The sequence below is a fragment of the Megalobrama amblycephala genome, linkage group LG11 (genome assembly GCF_018812025.1).
Source record: "Megalobrama amblycephala isolate DHTTF-2021 linkage group LG11, ASM1881202v1, whole genome shotgun sequence".
Classification (NCBI taxonomy): domain Eukaryota; kingdom Metazoa; phylum Chordata; class Actinopteri; order Cypriniformes; family Xenocyprididae; genus Megalobrama; species Megalobrama amblycephala.
In genome coordinates, this window is record NC_063054.1 from 4,169,622 (window position 1) to 4,189,764 (window position 20,143).

At 36.9% G+C, this 20,143-nt stretch overlaps 3 protein-coding genes across 4 annotated transcripts; 2 read left to right on the plus strand and 1 right to left on the minus strand.

Annotated features, from left to right (window-relative positions):
* Positions 1 to 252: 252 nt before the first annotated feature.
* On the plus strand, positions 253 to 4,984 carry LOC125277762 (cytolytic toxin-alpha-like). 2 transcript variants are annotated; one of them, XM_048206264.1, is made up of 5 exons: positions 253 to 304; positions 492 to 2,216; positions 3,234 to 3,341; positions 3,656 to 3,784; positions 3,879 to 4,984. In XM_048206264.1, the coding sequence occupies exons 1-5, from the start codon at positions 268 to 270 to the stop codon at positions 4,067 to 4,069; spliced, it is 2,190 nt and encodes a 729-aa protein (XP_048062221.1). In that variant the 5' UTR covers positions 253 to 267; the 3' UTR covers positions 4,070 to 4,984. The 2 variants fall into 2 exon arrangements, with proteins under 2 accessions (XP_048062221.1, XP_048062222.1); XM_048206265.1 differs by having other exon boundaries at positions 3,646 to 3,784; positions 3,879 to 3,971.
* A 2,800-nt stretch (positions 4,985 to 7,784) lies between these two features.
* Positions 7,785 to 10,484, plus strand: LOC125277698. Its single transcript, XM_048206152.1, has 2 exons — positions 7,785 to 8,653; positions 10,158 to 10,484. Exons 1-2 carry the CDS (start codon positions 7,832 to 7,834, stop codon positions 10,482 to 10,484), a joined length of 1,149 nt encoding a protein of 382 aa, XP_048062109.1. The 5' UTR covers positions 7,785 to 7,831.
* A 263-nt stretch (positions 10,485 to 10,747) lies between these two features.
* Positions 10,748 to 14,006, minus strand: LOC125277697. Its single transcript, XM_048206151.1, has 2 exons — positions 13,729 to 14,006; positions 10,748 to 12,899 (listed from the first exon to the last, which is right to left on the minus strand). The coding sequence occupies exons 1-2, from the start codon at positions 13,876 to 13,878 to the stop codon at positions 10,959 to 10,961; spliced, it is 2,091 nt and encodes a 696-aa protein (XP_048062108.1). The 5' UTR covers positions 13,879 to 14,006; the 3' UTR covers positions 10,748 to 10,958.
* Between the last annotated feature and the right edge of the window lie 6,137 nt (positions 14,007 to 20,143).

The window sequence follows — 20,143 nt, forward strand, 5'->3', positions numbered from 1 at the left end:
TGAAGCAGGACACCAGTGTATGGCTCCGAAGCGAAAGACAGAGTGCGATTGCATCTGCTTCCTATTTATATACACCTGTCGGGGGCGGTGCGCATTATGCAAATATCGCACGCCAATTCCATTGGCTTGTTTTAGTTCACACGAAGCTGATAGGGCTCTCTAAGCGATATCCCCAATTCGTCGGTCACTACTGACGTACGTCGAACGTGACCGACTGAAAGGGAACTGAGACTTCTTGAAAGCAAAAAAAGACCTCTTTTTCCTGGTATGCTTTATGACTGCCGCAAGGACACCTTCATTCCAGGTGGTGTATGGTACCTACTAAAATTATTTTTATTCACTTTTTCACCCAAAAGTGAATCAACAAAACAGTACATGTCTGGTAATTTTGAGATGAAATTAAGCACCCAAATATTAAATTAGCTGTGATATAGATACAAAATCAGCATTGCACCCTCATATGTAACTGTTGAAGCCATTTTTCATTTCAGGTGTTACTCTGTGGGATAAGAAGTCACTGAGTGAAGATTTGGATAGTCGTCTAAAGCTCATGACCGATTTGAAGTTCATTAGCTCCGACTCTCTCTCTAGTAAGTCCAGTCTCTTTGATGTGAGTGCTTCACTGAAGGCCAGCTTTCTGGGAGGGCTGGTGGAGGTGGGAGGATCTGCCAAGTTTCTGCATGATACCAAATCCTCAAACCAACAGTCCAGAGTTACAATGTATTACAGTGAAACCTCCAGATTCGAACAGCTCACTATGACTCACCTGGGCCAGATCACCTACCCTGAGGTCTTTGACCAGAAAACTGCAACTCATGTGGTCACGGCTGTACTGTACGGAGCTCAGGCCTTCATGGTGTTTGACCGGACCTTTTCAGAAGAGGAAAACAAGCAGGAGATTGAGGGACAACTGAATATCATGGTCAAGAAGATCCCTGGATTTTCTATTGAGGGAGAAGGAGCTTTAAAAATGTCAGATGGTCATAAGAAGATGGTTGAGAGCATCACCTGCACATTTTATGGTGATGTCCGCCTTGAGAAGAGCCCCACCACTTACATGGAGGCTGTAGAAGTGTACAAGAAACTCCCCGCTCTCCTGAGAGAGGATCCACAGAATGCAGTTCCAATAAAAGTCTGGCTCTATCCTCTTTCTCTACTGGATACAAAAGCTGCTCAACTGAAGAGAACAATTAGCACAAGTCTGGTTTCCAAAACTGAAGATGTAATCGAGGAGCTGGGTGAAGCAGAGAGGACATGCAACGACCTCTTCAGAAATACACTGGTAAATGTTTTCAGAGACATCAAAGAGAGGCTCTATTTATTTCAGGGCTCTTTTAGCATTTACAAAACAGTGATCTTGAAAGCACTGGCTAGGGTCTTGCCTGCTATTCGAGGAGGAGAGATGGAGGAAAATTCATTGGAAGACATCCTGAAGATCCACTACAGCTCCCCTTTTAAACCTGACATGCTTAACCAGTGGTTGGATCATGCAAAGTCTGAACTTAACCTCTTGAGTTCTCACACCAAGGTGCTGGAGGGAATCCTAACTGAAGACTCAGACCGTCTCAACACCATCCTCCTTGATCCTGATACTGATGTTGTAGTGTGCTTGACCTTCACATCTCTGAAGTATGAAGACCGTTATCTTTCAACCCTGAAGGAGTTTGTGGAATCTGCTGAGTTGAAAGAGTTAGATGTGGCGATGAAAACGAGTTCTAGCATGTTACCATCTGTCAAAAAGTGGATCCACTATCCTGATGTCATCTCAAAGATAAGAGAGAACTTAGCTCTTTTCAAAAGTTTTTCAGAGGCTAATAAAGATGAAAAGAGATTCAGATTCATTATTTCTGCCATATCCGATCCATTCAGTCCAGGCTCCTCCATCTATCTGTATAATAAAGGGAAGCTGACAGACACACAGTTCCAGCCCGTGTCGAAGCCTCCCCCACCAATAGTGAAGAATGTCCTGGAGCGCAGTGTGTCCCTGAAACTGCAGAAGTCCCCAACTGGAGAAACTGTGCGGTACAGAGTGGAGTACCAGCAGGTAAATCCAGATTCTGGTGCTGAGGAACAGTGGCTTATCAAAAACACATCTGATGAAGACTTTACTCTGACTGGACTGGAGTTTGGAAAGCAGTACTTGATCCGCCACAGGATAGTGGGTAAAGTGGGAGTGAGTGAAGCCAGTGACAGTATCGGCTCCATACTGGCTTCAGGTAAGTGTCATATTCATAATCAATTTTTTTATTTTTTTTTTGCATTACTCTTTATCTTTAAAAAATATATATATATATAATTTGCATTCACACAGGCAATGTTGGTATTGACAAACATATTTCCTAACAGGTGTGGCTATTATTAAATGTGTAACATGTTGTAAAGTGTTTCACATTTGACTGTATATGAACATATTCTTTCCTTCATTCATGTTTTTACAAATAGTCCTTAAAGACACAGAGTATATTATGTATTTAATGTCAAATGTAGGCTACTGTACTTAATCATATGAAATCACAATAAGCAATACAAAGATCAATTGATCAATTGAAACGTACATTTCTCTGTATGAAAACCAATAGGACATTTAAAAATATAGCTAACATAAAAAAATAAAAACATGAATAAATGGCTCATAATTAAAACAAAACACAAACAAAACGCAAACAAATAATCAACTTAATACACAAACTGTTAACTCTTAAGCCCACAGTATCATGGCATTTATGCAGAAAGACCTCAGTCATTGCTGAAAACTAAATGATTGATTAATATAAATAATTTCTTTACTTTAACAAATGCAAATTTCATAATTTATATTCTTTAATAATAATCTTTAATAATTATTCATAAATGCAAAGCATACAGAAGTTCAATGTGAATCTTTAAAACTATATCAGAGGTTGTGTAAATTTCTGCATTGTCTGTCATTTTGACTAACAGGATCGTAGAAATTCCGTCAATCTACACCGTGTTCCAAATTATTATGCAAGTGACATATCAGTAAGATTTCAGTGTAAATGTCAGTGTAAAATCTTACTGATATGTCACTTGCATAATAATTTGGAATGTGGTGTATAATTGATCTGTTGTGTGTTATTTGATATTACATGTCAATCTAGTTTATTTTTAATATTTTTTGAATATCATATACTGTATATTCACTCCAAATGCCTCTGAATTGAGTACTAAATTTGAAAACAAACAGCTGACTTGTCCTTTGAAAATATGTACAGACATGCTAAAGGAACTTGAAGCCACAGATAACCAACTCTTGAAAACTCTGGAAACCAGACTTGCTAACAGTGAAGCTCAGATTGAGAAACTCAAAAAGGAAAACCGAGGTGAGACTAGCATTTTTAAGACCGATGTGCTGTAATATCATATTCAGTGAAAATCAATTGGTGTAGGATTTACTGTGCAATTATTTGTGAAATTTCCTAGCAATGTCTGACTGTAAACTGTTTCAAAGAAATGGCATGCATCATCACACTGAATTAAATGTGAAATTCTGAATGAGAAAGGCTGAAATAGTATTTTCCTGTAAAACATACTCCAATAATCTTAATCTATATATTTTTAATGTAAATGTATCTCAAAAAGGTTTATAGATAAATTGATTTCATTGCTACTGGGCCAATTTTTTAGTTCTCTTCAGACAAACCAAAGGTGGCATTTTCAGCTGCATTAGGATCAAATGGTCTCTATGGTCCAGTAAACGCAGATACAACACTGATTTACAAGAAAATCTACAGTAATGTTGGTAATGCCTATAATCAGGACACAGGTATTGATAATCCACACTGCTGAAAACAATATCAACACACTTGTATAATTCATGTCTACAGCTGTTAATGGAGATCTGTCTCACTCTTTAACAGGGATTTTCACAGCACCGATACGAGGAGTTTACTATTTCACTTTCTTCTACCATTGTCATGTTGGAAATCCAACATCATTGACCTTGTATAGAAATGGAAAGCAAGAAGCATTAACAAAACATCACAAGACTCAATGTCATACAGAGAACGGAGGCAATGGCTTAACGCTGCTGTTGGAGAAAGGGGATTGAGTCTATATGGTACTCCTAAAGAACACATGGATCTGGGATGAAGAGAACAATGTCACAGTGTTCAGTGGTTTTCTTATCAATACCATGTAAATTAAATACACCCTGGAAACAAACAGAACAGTTATGCAACATGTTATGGGTTTACAGGTTAAGGTCAAATATCAGGCTACTTAATCCAGTCTTTGTTTGATGAGAATGAAACATTGAAACATCAAAATAACCAGCTTCGAATTATTTTAAAATGGACATTTATTCTTTCTGATCAAAACAAAAATATCTTTAAAGAAAGTGTTTGTTAGCATTTGTTTCCATGGTTACTGCATCTGCTTCATTCTTTGGTTTGATTTAGTTTATATAGTATTGATGAGTATTGGGACGAATATTTCTTTTACTAACAATCATTTAATCAGTTATATTTTAATCATAAGAAATCATTTATTGTTTTATGTTTATCATTCTTTTATGACAAAAGTATATTGTTTCTTTCTTGAACTGTCCTTGTTGACCTGTGTTTTTTCATTCTGCTGCACACGAATATGTCTTGCATGATAAGTACATGATATTTTCATCTGCAGAAGTAAACTGTGTAAACTTCTTCTTTTTCTGTATGTTCAGTCTCGATCTGATACTCTCGATCGTGACTCAATTTTGCTCTTTGGCATTCTGATTCAACGAGATCTTGACAAACTTTAGTTTTCCTTAGGTAAGAATATTTTACTCAGATTTTGTTAAGATCTTACTAAGATTTTTATTAACATTTTACTTAGATAATACTTGGATTTTAAAGTTGGTTTCTAACTGTTTGTGTTACTCTTTTATCATAATTTCTCTTTATTAAATTTGCATTTTTATCATTCCAAATCAATATGTCTATCATTTATTATTTGATCATATTTTATTAACCAATAAAATCGATTTAATCATCCGACCTGGATCTCCTCATTGCATCATGTATTTTCTATTAGTCTTTGTTCCATCTTCAAAGAAATTGGGTTGTTCTGTTCATACTTTTTAAGAGATCTGATTGTATGGAGTAGTTTTTCTATTTTTGAGTTTAATAAATAGAGACTGCTGCAATTAGATCCTGATTTTTTTGTGTGAAAAATCTGTGCTGCAATCAGCCTGTGATGAACGTCAACTGAAGGAGAGTTGAATGTGAACCCAAGTGCAGTTTTATTGAATCCAAAAGTGAACAGATACAAAATTACACTTGACTTGAAAACAGAAACAGAAATATAACACTCAGCAACAGCAGTTGGCAGTTGTTATATACTTGCACTAGCATATTGTATATGACAATTTAGTTCAACTTTGACCTGTGGAGGGCAGCAATACACTTAGCATCATCTACACTGCCGGAATTCTAATAGAGAAGAAGAAGAAGAGCGCTAGTTCAAGACGAACGTCTATGGTTAAAACGTATATCTTTTTTTTTTTTTTTTTTTAGAAAATGACCGATGGTTTCTCTAAATAAGACTCTTATTCCTCGTCTGGGATTGTTTAAAGGCCTTTGAAGCTGAACTGAAACTGTAATTTTGACCTTCAACCATTTGGAGGCCATTGAAGTCCACTATAAGGAGAATTTCATTTCTTTTAGACTGAAGAAAGAAAGACATGGACATCTTGGATGACATGGGCATGAGTAAATTATCAGGAAAATTGTATTTGAAAGTGAACTAATTCTTTAATAATACATTTTATGTTACATTATAAATCATAAACATTATCATATGCAACATGCTTTAGTGGTCTTATAGTCAAGTCAAGTCAAGTCACCTTTATTTATATAGCGCTTTTTACAATGCAGATTGTGTCAAAGCAGCTTTACATTGATAACTGGTACATAATTTGGCTGCACAGCAGCTCTTAAATAATAGTGTCAATGCAGGCAGATCAGAAGCACTGTTGAATAAATGTCAAGAATACTATTGAATATCAAATGTCAAGTGTCCCCAACTAAGCAAGCCAAAGGCGACAGCGGCAAGGAACCCAAACTCCATCAGGTGACATCAGGTGGCAAACAAGTGGCAAATAGGTGTTAAAGTGGAGAAAAAAAAACCTTGGGAGAAACCAGGCTTAGTCGGGGGGCCAGTTCTCCTCTGGCGAACAGTGCTTTGTTACAATCAGGTTGCTATCATAAGTCTGATAGGATCGCAACAATCAAAGTATTTATTTCAGTTCCATCCAGTTGAGGATTGTATTCATCACGCCGGTATGGAAGGTCTGTTGAGGAACTGTGCTACTGGCTGTCGTGTCGATGAGGCCTTCACAATGGATGATCCAGTTGACTCGATCTCTGCTGATACTTCAGGGCTGCGTTGTGGTCGTGTCAAGGCGCAGGTCCTTGGTCTCAGCTGGATACGGCCCAGATCCAGTTGACTACGGTAAACCTCGGGATAAACAGAAAGACTAATATTAGCGTAGATGCCATTCTTTTTCTGATGTAACGAGTACATCTGGTGTTATAGGAAGTGTTCCTGGTTCCGGCTGACCTAATTTATGCAGCCTAATAATCCTTTAACGGATTTGAAAATATAAATTGATAATGTGTTATGTGTATGCCAGGTTAAAGAGATGTGTATCTCTTATACATACTTATACACACAAGCCATTGAAAATTGTTAACTAATGGTTTAGCTGCTGATGTTTCTAAATGGTTTAGCTGATCGCCCGCACTGACCTGACAAGAGTCCAAACCTTAGCCTGGTTTAAACTAGTTTAGCACCACAATCTTTTTGAAATATCATGTTCAGATGGAGCTCACACTGTTTCATGAAGGGGATACAGCAATTAATATGATTATTAATACAGTTAAGATACAGTAATCACTACATTACCTTTAATTCATTGACATTGATTGAAAAAATCAAGAAATAGGAGAGAGACACAATGTTCAGTCATGAAGGGTCAGTGTGAAAGAGTTTCAGATCAGGACAGAACTGTCTCTCGCCCGTTTGTCTCAGTGCTGTGAAGCCATTCAAGTTTAATGCTTTTCAGCTGAAGCATTTGGTTTTCTCTGATGTGTTCTGATTCTTGTCTGTATTATTTGTTAATATTAGCTAGCTGGATAACACAGATGAGGATTTGGCCCAGATTACGCTTCGGTTGTTCAGTCTGATGTCAGGTGTCGCAGATTACCTGAAAACTTGTAACAAGGTAATTTCAAAGGGTTTATTTTAGTTCATGTCTGACAACCAGTTCTCAATCATGTTCAGCATTAGCCTATGTAAGTCTTTTTGTTCAGAAAGGAAGCTGATCTTTATGGAAGCCCGTTTCCGCCACAAAAAAAAAAAAAAAAAAACCTCAACTAAAAAAAAAAAAAAAAGCCACAAAAAAAAAAAAAATTGCGACTTTTTATCTCAGAATTCTGACTTTTTAACTCGCAATTGTATGGAAGCCCATTTCCGCCACATAAGAAAAAAATAAAAAGTCGAAATTATGACTTTAAAAGTAATAATTATGAGATAAAAAGTCGAAATTATGACTTTAAAAGTCATAATTATGAGATAAAAAGTCGAAATTATGACTTTAAAAGTCATAATTATGAGATAAAAAGTCGAAATTATGTCATACCAAGTCGAAATTTCGACATAGACTATGTCGAAATTATGAGATTAAAAAATCGAAATTATGACTTTAAAAGTAGAAATTATGACATAACTAAATCGAAATTATGACTTTAAAAATCGAAATTACGACATAACTAAATCGAAATTATGACTTAGCCTATTGACTAAACGCTTACGTGACGCGCACGACAGGATGAATTGCGAACACATTAAACAGTATTTTGATCGTGGTTATACTAATGATGAAATTCTTGCCGTGTTAGCGGAACGGCATGGAATAGCTGTGAGCAAACGCAGTCTTGAGAGGATTTTGAGCAAGAATAAGCTTTGGCGGAGAAAGAACAAAACAGACGTGGCAGAGGTGGCAGCTTTCATTGAACAGCAACTTCAAACATCTGGCCAATGTCATGGCTATAGATGGATGCACCAGAAATGCTGGCTGAATGGCATTATAACTGACAGGGAAACGGTGCGAGTTCTGCTGCGGCTTTTAGATGGTGAAGGGGTTGATTTGAGGTCAAGAAATCGACTGAGGCGGCGTGTGTATCATAACCGTGGTCCTAACTTTGTCTGGCATATAGATGGCTATGATAAACTGAAGCCGTTTGGAATTGGAATAAGCGGATGTATAGATGGATTTTCCAGGAGCATGATGTGGCTTGAGGCATACAAGACCAACAGTGATCCAAGACTTATTGCTGGATACTTCATGGATGCCGTAATTAACGCTGGAGGTTGTCCTGCTAGAGTAAGGCTAGATTTAGGAACAGAAAATGTTCACGTGGCTGAGATGCAAAGATTTTTGACTTTTTCTGAGGATCGACCTGAAACAGATCGTGTTACTTTTGGCCCAAGCTCTGGAAACCAGCGCATCGAAAGATGGTGGCTCACTTTGCGAAGTGAATGTGTCCAATTTTGGATCGACCTCTTTGACAAGCTGAGAGAAGACGGGCACTTCGCAGACACTTTTTTGGACAAATCTTTGGTACAGTTCTGTTTCCTTAACAAAATTCAGGTGAGTTTATCTCGTTAATCTCAATTGCCTTGCTTGCCTATATATTATTTATTTTATATTGAAGAGATAGTTAGCAACTTTATGTGAAGTTCTGTAGATAGGCTTAATAATGCCTAAATTTTTCGTGACGTATTCAAAATGATCTGGCTAAGCTTTAACGTTACAAAAGTATTCTTAATATAAAAGGGAATACCATAGGCATATGTGGTTTAAACCAACAATTTCAAAACTCAATGTCATGAATTATGAAAACAAATACCATAGATGTTAACATGAGCAAAGCTTTAATTTAATCTGATTGAAGAAAAGCTCTGTAATTTTGTCTACACAGGTCTTCACAACTCACACAAAAAACATGATATTTTATTACATGTAATTAACTTTAGCACAGACCTGGTGTTAAGGGTCAAAATACGGAGCCCCGGACATGACATGCAGGAAAAAAATAGGCCTAGTAATTCGTTCCCTCGAATTGGACCCACTTTATATTAAGTGGCCTTAACTACTATGTACTTACATTTAAATTAATCATTTGATACAATGCACTTATTGTGTACATACATGTTTCTACATTGTACTTATATTTTAAAAACACCTGCATGTAATTACATCTGTAATTAATTTCTGTAATTACATTTATAATTACACTGTTGACCCATCCCTTAACCCTTACCCCAACCCTTAAACCTACCCATACCACCAAAGCTTTCCCTAACCTTACCTGTATCCCACCTCAACAGCAGCAAAAGTGTTTTTCAATACAATATGAACACAATAAGTACATTGACTTATTTTTTGATGTAAATACTTAGTAGTTAAGGCCACTTAATATAAAGTGGGACCCCTCGATTTACTAAATTAAATTAGTAAATCGTGTGCACGATATTCCCCTTGCATACCATGTGCGGGGCTCCAAAACTCACTATAGTTGTTTTGTTTATATTGTCTCTTCCAAGTGTCCACCACCAGATGTCAAAATAAAAAAAAAATTCTGTCATTTACTCACCCTTATGTTGTTCTAAACCTGTATGAGTTTCTTTATTCTGTTGAATAAAAGAAGATATTTTAAACAATGCTGGTAATCAGACAGTTGATTAAGGAAGTCAATAGCTACCTTCAACTATCTGGTTACCAACATTTATTTTATTTTTTAAATATCACCTTTTGTGTTCAACAGAACAATGAAACTTGTACAGGTGTGGAACCACATGAGGGTGAGTACATAATGACAGAATTTTTGGGTGAAGTATCCCTTTAATTAAAACATGGAATTGTAACTTGGCTCATCTAATATTCATTATTGTCCTCACTCATTTTGTGTATATTTAATGTTATAAATCATTTATAATGTATTATGCATACCAAATATGTAATATACCTTAAATTACTCTTCATTGCAGTTTCTGTGATTTGATTACCTGGTTCCATGATTCACGCTCTGTGTGGTTCTCCTGCTACACACAAACAGCTTTCTAATCATGTTTTAAAACATGTTTCCTTACAGGAAGAGCTTGATGACATTGTCTTCGCTTGGAACAACCACAGAATAAGGCCAGTCCACAACTCACGATCACCGCATGGCCGACCTTCCATCATGTATGCTGTGTCTCATCTATATGGAGCCACAGACCACCTGCATCCAGTGTGTCTGGAGAAGGTTCAAGTCTGTTTAGAAGAGTGTGTTTTCAAGGACTTTCCATGCGAAGAAGACATTTTTAACATATGTGTTGATCTTATGTCAGAGCATGATTTGAACCTTATGAACGATGTGTTTGCAGAAGTGGACTTGTACATAACTCTTAGGGAGCTAATTAACAGTGAGTTGGACTAAAAAAAATATGTGTTGCTGCAGACCTAACATTTGACATTTGTATTCTAAGGGTCAGTAGTGAAGACAAACAGGTTATGTTTTAAACAGGGAATGCTTTAATTGTCCCAAAATAACACATTCCAACATATCAGAAGAAAAAATAAAAAATAAATTGTACAATATGTGTTATAGTCATGACAGAACAGTGATGATGAGAATACTAGAAAACCAAAAGGAAAGTGTTATATAATAAAGTGCATCAAAATAAAATTTATCTACGAATATATATGACAGATTATTTTGTAAACTTGTTGTAAAGTTGTAACTGGGCCTTTTAAACCTTGTGCCTCAGAGAGAGTATTAACAGGAACTTTGGAAATATGAACATGTACAACATATCTTGAAAAAGAAATAAAAAAAATAAAGCCTGCTGTGACCTCAATTGTGTTGTTGAAGCTTAACCTTCCTAATAGTAAGTCTGTACTAGACTTTCTACTAGACTATATCCATGACCCATATGTTGCTCTCTAACACTTTGTTCATTTCATGGCGAAACTCTGGGTAGTTATCATAATTCACAGGCAGCTCCAGGTAACAGCCACATGTGTGTGCAATGGGTCGTCTCTGAAAGCCTTCCAACTGTGTGAAGCTAATGGTGATGTTCTTTCCCAGGAACAAATCTGACCCGGTGCAAAACCGAAGGAAGAGGGACAGGTGTTGTTTATCTGCTTCTCTGAGAAATGTACTTAGATACCTGCCAGTGTGTTTTTGTTGTACGTTCATCGTAGCAGGGTAGGCTATTGATTTCATGACCTTTCTTGATGTCGGTTGTAGTTCATCATAGGCAGCTGCGATGTCCAGGAACTCAGTTTTCATAGGTGCAAGCACATAATGCCACTGCTCTATCACAAATGCAGGTTCTTGAATTAGTTTCTGATGTGCCATCTCCTCCAAGAGCTGCTCGATATTATCAGCTGTTGGGACTCTTCTGCAGTTATGATGATCCATGACCTCAAACAGCTCTTCTTTGTCCACATCTTCGAAATCTGAACGGCATGATTCTAGGATCATTCTGTCTGATTCTGTAACATACTTGAGAAAGCAGTCCACAAGACTTGTTGAAACACATCCATGGGCTGCCTGTTCCAACATTACAGGTGCTATTTTTACAGGCAGGTACTTCTCTTTTTGCCAACCAAATGCAAGGATTCGTCCAATGCTTTCCCACTGTTGTTGACCAAAGTCATGTCGTAGATATGGGACCTTAAAGCTGTTTCCCAATGTGCATTGCTCATAAAAGTCATTCCAAAACTCTGAAAGCACATCCCTCAAAACTCCCCCTTCATCAACAGCATTTTCCAGCCGTCCATCGGGAAGAATGACTTTCATTGATATGTCATCTGTCAAGACACTTTTGTCACAAAAATGTGCGATAAGCTGTCGAAGGGCCTGACCGCGATGAACAACAAGAATTTTCTTCACTCTTTCACTCTGAACAAAGGACTCCAGTGAGTTATCAATTGGAGAAGGTACAGAATATGGTTCCTCTAAAAGAGGTAAGGTGTCATCAAGCTCAGTGTCTTCCAGCCCAGAGATGAGTCCTGTGGAGATTGTTACAGTTCCACTATCCTCCAAATTGCCCACCTCTGGCGGCCTGGCTGCATCAATCTCAATCACACTTGATGCGTCAGTCATGATAGTTATGGAGTCTGACAATAAAATATCATCACTGCCTATTGCAATTGAAGTGCCACTCCCTACATAAATTAGGTCTGGCTCCACATTCTCAGTCAACAGAGGAGATGGGCTGGTACGTCTGGGAGACCTTGAATCTTGCAGGTTTTCCCCTCCTTGTGCAATTGTTTCGCTGCTGAAGTTGAACTGTGTGTCTGAATGTGTGTCGCTAGCGATGACTTTCTTCTTGGTTGTCAAGTAAAAACGCAAGACTGGTAATTTGGTCAGCTCATAAAGTTCTCCAACTGTAATCTGTTCATCTATTGTTTGCTCCTGAAAGTCTGTTACATCGACCACAAAATCTGTGAAGCTTCCCATGGAAGATTTCTCATCAGGAAAAAACAACTCAGTAGCCTTTTCAAGTAGGTCCTTTTTTCTACAGTCCTTTGACACGCTAATTTTCCGTGTACCCCCACCTTTTTTTGTTCGGACCTGAGTAAACTTCCCTTCTCGAAAATGCATCCATCCCATCTCAATTTTTCGCATACTCTTTTGACCATTTTTTTTTTCACATACATTGTCAGTGTCACCTTTGTTTCTTGCTAGCCTGGTTCTCAGTCGATCAAAAAGTTTAGATTTTCTGCCACTGGGATCTTGTTCTTTTCGCCTGCAGTATCCACGAATAGCCAGTCGGTCACCATAGGAAGGCAGATATTCCTTCAGCTGGTCATCTGTCATAATCTGTATGACACTGCAATCAATCTGCAAAAAGATTATAAAATCTTTTAAAATACTTTAAATATAAGTTTAACATTCTCTGATGACAGTGACCCTGTGAGGTATAATTCAGAAATATTATTCATTTGACTAAACTGACATTATTGAGATCAGAACTGAGCTGGACATTACTGTTTTCTGCAGAAGATCTGCTTTATAACTTAATTTAACTTATTTTATAATTGATCTTACAGAGTTATTGAATGGAACTGATCTGACTTCAGCTGAACAATGACACCATTTATTATTTTTATAAGACCATTATTTTCTTACTGTAAAGCTACTTTGAAACAATCCCCCGATTTCACAGACAAGGCTTAGCTAATCCCAGACTAAAATGCATGTGTTAGGGTTTTAACTAAAAGCAACTTGCGCTGTCTTGCATATCTTAAAATGTCAGTTCCATTGTTTTGTCTCAAGATGCACCAGCAAATGTTTTAATTGAACTAAGGCCTAATCCAGGCTTAGTCTTACTCCTGTCTGTGAAACCAAGCCTATATGTGTTGTATTAAGCACTATAGAAATAAAGGTGACTTGACTCTAATGTAAGGTATAACTGGAATAATGTACAGTCAAAAGGCTGTTATAACCCCAGGGGTTTATAGCATGTACTGAGTTATAGAGGCAGTTTTTTTTTGTGTTTTTTTGACCCAGAAACATATGATTCAGTACTCAGTATATCATGAAAGAAACCAGACAGAGCAGTTCTACTAGAGACATTTTAACAGAATATATTGTTCCAAGTCTCTCTATGACATTTTTAGACATAATTTTTTTAGCACGTGTGATGCATATTTATCAGTTTCATGATTACCTTATCCTGTTGCATTTGCTGTATGATGTCATCAGTGATATTTCTCGACTTCAAAAAGTCACAAATGTCATCCATCCTAATCCTATAAGAACAGAACAATGATATATAGCATAAAATTGTCTCAATGCTGCTGGTTACGTCGATTAACATAAACTCCGGCGTTAGCTGCTATTGCCATCTAGTGGTGGGTGCGACACGACTTTGAACGAACGATAGGAATCACAACGAGAAATCTGTTTGTTCAATCTTTTTCAATAAACAAAACTTATTTCACGATTGTATATAGTGACTACTCCATTACTCATAAAAATACATTTTAATGACAGAACCACGTTCATGCATTGAAATTGACCCATTTATATATATATATATATATATATATATATATATATATATATATATATATATATATCACATCACACAGGATACATGAATTATAATCTTAATTTTCTGATTTTTTACTTATGTGCAATAGTTTATTCTGTTCATAGGCTGCACTGACTTACTTGGGGTTATGCAGTTCTTTGCTTAAATCCTTTCAAACGTGTGTTTGCTCCGAGAGCTATTCCGTGCCGTTCCGCTATAAGGCAAGAATGTAATCAAACTGATTAAAATGCTCCTTAGCTGTTCACAATTCTATGGAAGCATTCATCTTGTGTCTTGACGTGTCGGGCGCGTCAGATCAATGAGCTTGGAAGTCAGCAAATCATAATTTCGATTTAGTTATGTCATAAGTTCTACTTTTAAAGTCATAATTTCGATTTTTTAATCTCATAATTTCGACATAGTATGTCGAAATTTCATTGGTATGACATAATTTCGATTTTTATCTCAGAATTATGACTTTTAAAGTCATAATTTCGACTTTTTATTCATAATTTGACTTTTAAAGTCATTATGTCATAATTTCGACTTTTTATCTCATAATTATGCTTTTAAAGTCATAATTTCGACTTTTTATTTTTTTCTTATGTGGCGGAAATGGGCTTCCATACATAAAGATTAGTCTCCGGACATATGCATTATGCAGGAATATGCACATAGAATGTTTCCACGGTAACCTTGTAGACAGCGTTTCAAGGAGAAAAAACAGCTTTTACTGCCATCTAGTGGGCTTAATACTAAAACAACCAATACCTATCATGTTTCATTAACTTTGCAACTCAAGGGTAGAATCATGCAATTCTGCAAATTACAGGCGAGGTATTTGGGCAATAAAAGTTGTTTTTAACAGAATGGATACACTAATGAATTTTACACAATAATAACAATGTAATAAATATAGCTGCAAGCAGCAATTCGGGGCCAAGCCCCAGTAGGGGCAGTAGCGCAATACGGAGCAGGAAGAGCAAAAACAGCAGAAATTGAATGTACATGCAAAACATCTGGTTCAGAAGGACAGGTGGAAATGAAATGAAAATCAATAGAAGTTCAGAGAACGAACACGGAATGAACTAAAATACTTGTATCTCATTGAAGAGGAATAAAGATTAGCACAATCCTTATTTGGATAAAAAAGGTATCAAAATGACTCATTACACACAATTGTATAAAGGAACCCCACACGAGATTTGAATCCACGACCTCCGGGTCCAAGGTCCATTTCTCATCTCATTGCACCACTGTGCAAGTGAATGTTTCCACACCTGCCGAAGTTTATTAGTTCATGTGAAAATGAACTCAAAATGAAGAATTCTTATAAAGCTGCACTTTAGATCATTCTGCAGCTCATCATGCTGTAGTGCAATACAGAGCAGGAAGAGGAAAAACAGCAGAAAATGAACAAACATGAAACAGCTGGTTCAGAATTACGGGCAAGAATGAACTCAGAATGTACATAAGCTTATATGAAAATGAACACAGCATGAAACAAAAAGCATTTATTTCTAATCCAAGAGGCAGTAAAGGAATCAAAACACACTATTTTATAAAACCGCTCCACCTGGGATTCGAACCCACTAACTTTGGATACAGGGCTCTTCAGATAACTGGCTTTACACATTGAGCTACTTGAGGATGCACATTCAACAGACTGTGGAAGAAACCTTTTAGTCTAACAAAGAATTCACAAACAAAGCATTACTTAGCATGCTAACCATATTAGCATGCTAAGCTAACTTAATGCTAATGAAGCTCATGGTTAACTTGATAACTGAAGAGCCACATTAAAGAGAATGACAACTGGTTAGCATGCTAAGCAATTAGCATGCTAAGCTAACTAGCATAAGACAACAAACACAAGCAAGGTCACATTCAGAGATGAATATCTTGGGAATGGTAGCGAATATCAAAAATCCATTCAGTCATTTCTGTGCGGCTCGGTCCAAAGATCACCTGAGCTGATTTTGGACAAAATTGGACAAAAATTGTAGGAGGAGTAGCGAAAAAACTGTTTTCCATTTATTTCAATATGGCGGACAGGTACATTTAAGGAAAATGACAAATGACACATCGTCGGAATCGGCATAAGCCAGGGAATAAAATGACATAAAGCATACACATTTTGGAAAGTGTTTTCAAAAGTTATAAGTGGTTTTGCAATAATCATTACATCTGTGGAACAGTAGGTGGCGCTGTGTTGAAACTTCTCAGGTACCTTCAGGACCTTCTAAAGGTCATACATACCAATTTGTGTGAAGATATGTCAAATTGTTTAAAAGTTATTGCAATTTATGACAAAATTCAAAATGGCGGACACGTGGTTCATCCGATGTTGACGAATTCGATATCCTCGGATTCGGCATGGCACAGGGAATCCATAGACACCAAGATCTTGATTTTCTAATAAAGTGTTCAAAAGTTATTGGCCAAAATAGCCATTTTTCAGATCTCATGACCTGTAGGTGGCGCTGTTCCCAAATTTGTCATGGAACCTCAGATCATGGTCTTGATCAAGTGTACCAATTTTAGTTTTGATTGCTCAAAGTTTGGCCGAGATACAGCCTCTATAGCAATTTTGGGTCAACCTCGTTAACTTCGTGACATCATAACTTTTGAACAAAGATGAATAAAAAAAATCTGTTCAGTCATTTCTGTGCGGCTCAGACCAAAGATCACCTGATCAAAGTTTGGACAAAATTGGACAAATTTTGAAGGAGGAGTAGCGAAAAAACGTAATACTGTACTTTTCAAAATGGCCGCTACTGTAATGGGCGGAGACTTAATGTAAGAATTTGAATAGAATCAGCATGAAGAGACGAATCAGATGTACTAAATTGTACTTTTTCTAGAGCAAATGGTTCAAAAGTTATAAACTTTAGAATGTTGAATTTTTGAACTGGTGGTGGCGCTATAGAGTTGGTCCTAGAGACTCCAAAATTGGTCAGATTTCTAGACATGACCATCACTACAAGTGTGCCAAATTTCATCATTTTCTCATGTTCCGTTGATAGGGCTGCCATAGACTCCCATTCGGGAGGAAGAATAATAATAATAAAAGGGAAAACGTACAATTACAATAGGGGCTACAGCCCCTTTGGGGCTTGGCCCCTAATNAATAATAATAAATATAGCTGCAAGCAGCAATTCGGGGCCAAGCCCCAGTAGGGGCAGTAGCGCAATACGGAGCAGGAAGAGCAAAAACAGCAGAAATTGAATGTACATGCAAAACATCTGGTTCAGAAGGACAGGTGGAAATGAAATGAAAATCAATAGAAGTTCAGAGAACGAACACGGAATGAACTAAAATACTTGTATCTCATTGAAGAGGAATAAAGATTAGCACAATCCTTATTTGGATAAAAAAGGTATCAAAATGACTCATTACACACAATTGTATAAAGGAACCCCACACGAGATTCGAATCCACGACCTCCGGGTCCAAGGTCCATTTCTCATCTCATTGCACCACTGTGCAAGTGAATGTTTCCACACCTGCCGAAGTTTATTAGTTCATGTGAAAATGAACTCAAAATGAAGAATTCTTATAAAGCTGCACTTTAGATCATTCTGCAGCTCATCATGCTGTAGTGCAATACAGAGCAGGAAGAGGAAAAACAGCAGAAAATGAACAAACATGAAACAGCTGGTTCAGAATTACGGGCAAGAATGAACTCAGAATGTACATAAGCTTAGATGAAAATGAACACAGCATGAAACAAAAAGCATTTATTTCTAATCCAAGAGGCAGTAAAGGAATCAAAACACACTATTTTATAAAACCGCTCCACCTGGGATTCGAACCCACTAACTTCGGATACAGGGCTCTTCAGATAACTGGCTTTACACATTGAGCTACTTGAGGATGCACATTCAACAGACTGTGGAAGAAACCTTTTAGTCTAACAAAGAATTCACAAAAAAAGCATTACTTAGCATGCTAACCATATTAGCATGCTAAGCTAACTTAATGCTAATGAAGCTCATGGTTAACTTGATAACTGAAGAGCCACATTAAAGAGAATGACAACTGGTTAGCAAGCTAAGCAATTAGCATGCTAAGCTAACTAGCATAAGACAACAAACACAAGCAAGGTCACATTCAGAGATGAATATCTTGGGAATGGTAGCGAATATCAAAAATCCATTCAGTCATTTCTGTGCGGCTCGGTCCAAAGATCACCTGAGCTGATTTTGGACAAAATTGGACAAAAATTGTAGGAGGAGTAGCGAAAAAACTGTTTTCCATTTATTTCAATATGGCGGACAGGTACATTTAAGGAAAATGACAAATGACACATCGTCGGAATCGGCATAAGCCAGGAATAAAATGACATAAAGCATACACATTTTGGAAAGTGTTTTCAAAAGTTATAAGTGGTTTTGCAATAATCATTACATCTGTGGAACAGTAGGTGGCGCTGTGTTGAAACTTCTCAGGTACCTTCAGGACCTTCTAAAGGTCATACATACCAATTTGTGTGACGATATGTCAAATTGTTTAAAAGTTATTGCAATTTATGACAAAATTCAAAATGGCGGACACGTGGTTCATCCGATGTTGACGAATTCGATATCCTCGGATTCGGCATGGCACAGGGAATCCATAGACACCAAGATCTTGATTTTCTAATAAAGTGTTCAAAAGTTATTGGCCAAAATAGCCATTTTTCAGATCTCATGACCTGTAGGTGGCGCTGTTCCCAAATTTGTCATGGAACCTCAGATCATGGTCTTGATCAAGTGTACCAATTTTAGTTTTGATTGCTCAAAGTTTGGCCGAGATACAGCCTCTATAGCAATTTTGGGTCAACCTCGTTAACTTCGTGACATCATAACTTTTGAACAAAGATGAATAAAAAAAATCTGTTCAGTCATTTCATTGGACAAATTTTGAAGGAGGAGTAGCGAAAAAACGGAATACTGTACTTTTCAAAATGGCCGCTACTGTAATGGGCGGAGACTTAATGTAAGAATTTGAATAGAATCAGCATGAAGAGACGAATCAGATGTACTAAATTGTATTTTTCTAGAGCAAATGGTTCAAAAGTTATAAACTTTAGAATGTTGAATTTTTGAACTGGTGGTGGCGCTATAGAGTCGCCATTCGGGAGGAAGAATAATAATAATAAAAGGGAAAACGTACAATTACAATAGGGGCTACAGCCCCTTTGGGGCTTGGCCCCTAAAAACGTACAATTACAATAGGGGCTACAGCCCCTTTGGGGCTTGGCCCCTAATAATCATAAGAAGAAGAAGAATCAGCTGTGGCGGAGGCGCAATAAATCAGACAAAGCTGAAGTGGCACATTTTATACACCAACAGCTTCAGACTTCACGGCAGCTCGGCTATCGTTGGATTACAGACAGAGATACTGACCATCAGTTAATTGCGAGAAAAAAAAGTCAGAATTCTGACTTTTTATCACGCAATTGCGACTTTATATCTCAGAATTCTGACTTTTTATCACGCAATTGCGACTTTATATCTCAGAATTCTGACTTTATAACTCGCAATTGCAACTTTATATCTCAGAATTCTGACTTTATAACTCGCAATTGTGACTTTATATCTCGCAATTCTGACTTTATATCACGCAATTGCGACTTTATATCTCAGAATTCTGACTTTATAACTCGCAATTGCGACTTTATATCTCAGAATTCTGACTTTTTATCACGCCATTGCGAGTTTATATCTCAGAATTCTTTTTTTAGTTGAGGTTTTTTTTTTTTTTTTTTTTGTGGCGGAAACGGGCTTCCATAGATCTTAGAACTTTATCAAGAAAGTTAAGTAATAAATTAAATAGATTCACAAAAAGCTTAAAAGAAAACACATAAGCTGTCATTTTAAAAGCTTGTATTTATATGTATTATATTTATATTCATTTAAATGCAAAGATTAATATTAATTTAATTTGCCAATTTATGTAATCATTATATGAATATGTTACATGAATTATACATAATTATAATTCATGTAATGTAAATATATTTAATAATTAGCTTTCACTGTAAACTGCTGTAATTTGGAGTGA

What these genes read in the sequence shown, in the direction of transcription:
- LOC125277698 (XM_048206152.1), top strand. Translation starts at nt 7,832, where the DNA reads ATGAATTGCGAACACATTAAACAGTATTTTGATCGTGGTTATACTAAT. An exon ending in GTTTCCTTAACAAAATTCAG is followed by an intron (nt 8,654 to 10,157) that starts GTGAGTTTATCT and finishes GTTTCCTTACAG; the next exon opens with GAAGAGCTTGATGACATTGT.
- LOC125277697 (XM_048206151.1), bottom strand. Translation starts at nt 13,878, where the DNA reads ATGTTAATCGACGTAACCAGCAGCATTGAGACAATTTTATGCTATATA. An exon ending in AGCAAATGCAACAGGATAAG is followed by an intron (nt 12,900 to 13,728) that starts GTAATCATGAAA and finishes ATCTTTTTGCAG; the next exon opens with ATTGATTGCAGTGTCATACA.
- LOC125277762 (XM_048206264.1), top strand. Translation starts at nt 268, where the DNA reads ATGCTTTATGACTGCCGCAAGGACACCTTCATTCCAG. An exon ending in CGGCTCCATACTGGCTTCAG is followed by an intron (nt 2,217 to 3,233) that starts GTAAGTGTCATA and finishes AAATATGTACAG; the next exon opens with ACATGCTAAAGGAACTTGAA. An exon ending in ACTCAAAAAGGAAAACCGAG is followed by an intron (nt 3,342 to 3,655) that starts GTGAGACTAGCA and finishes AGTTCTCTTCAG; the next exon opens with ACAAACCAAAGGTGGCATTT.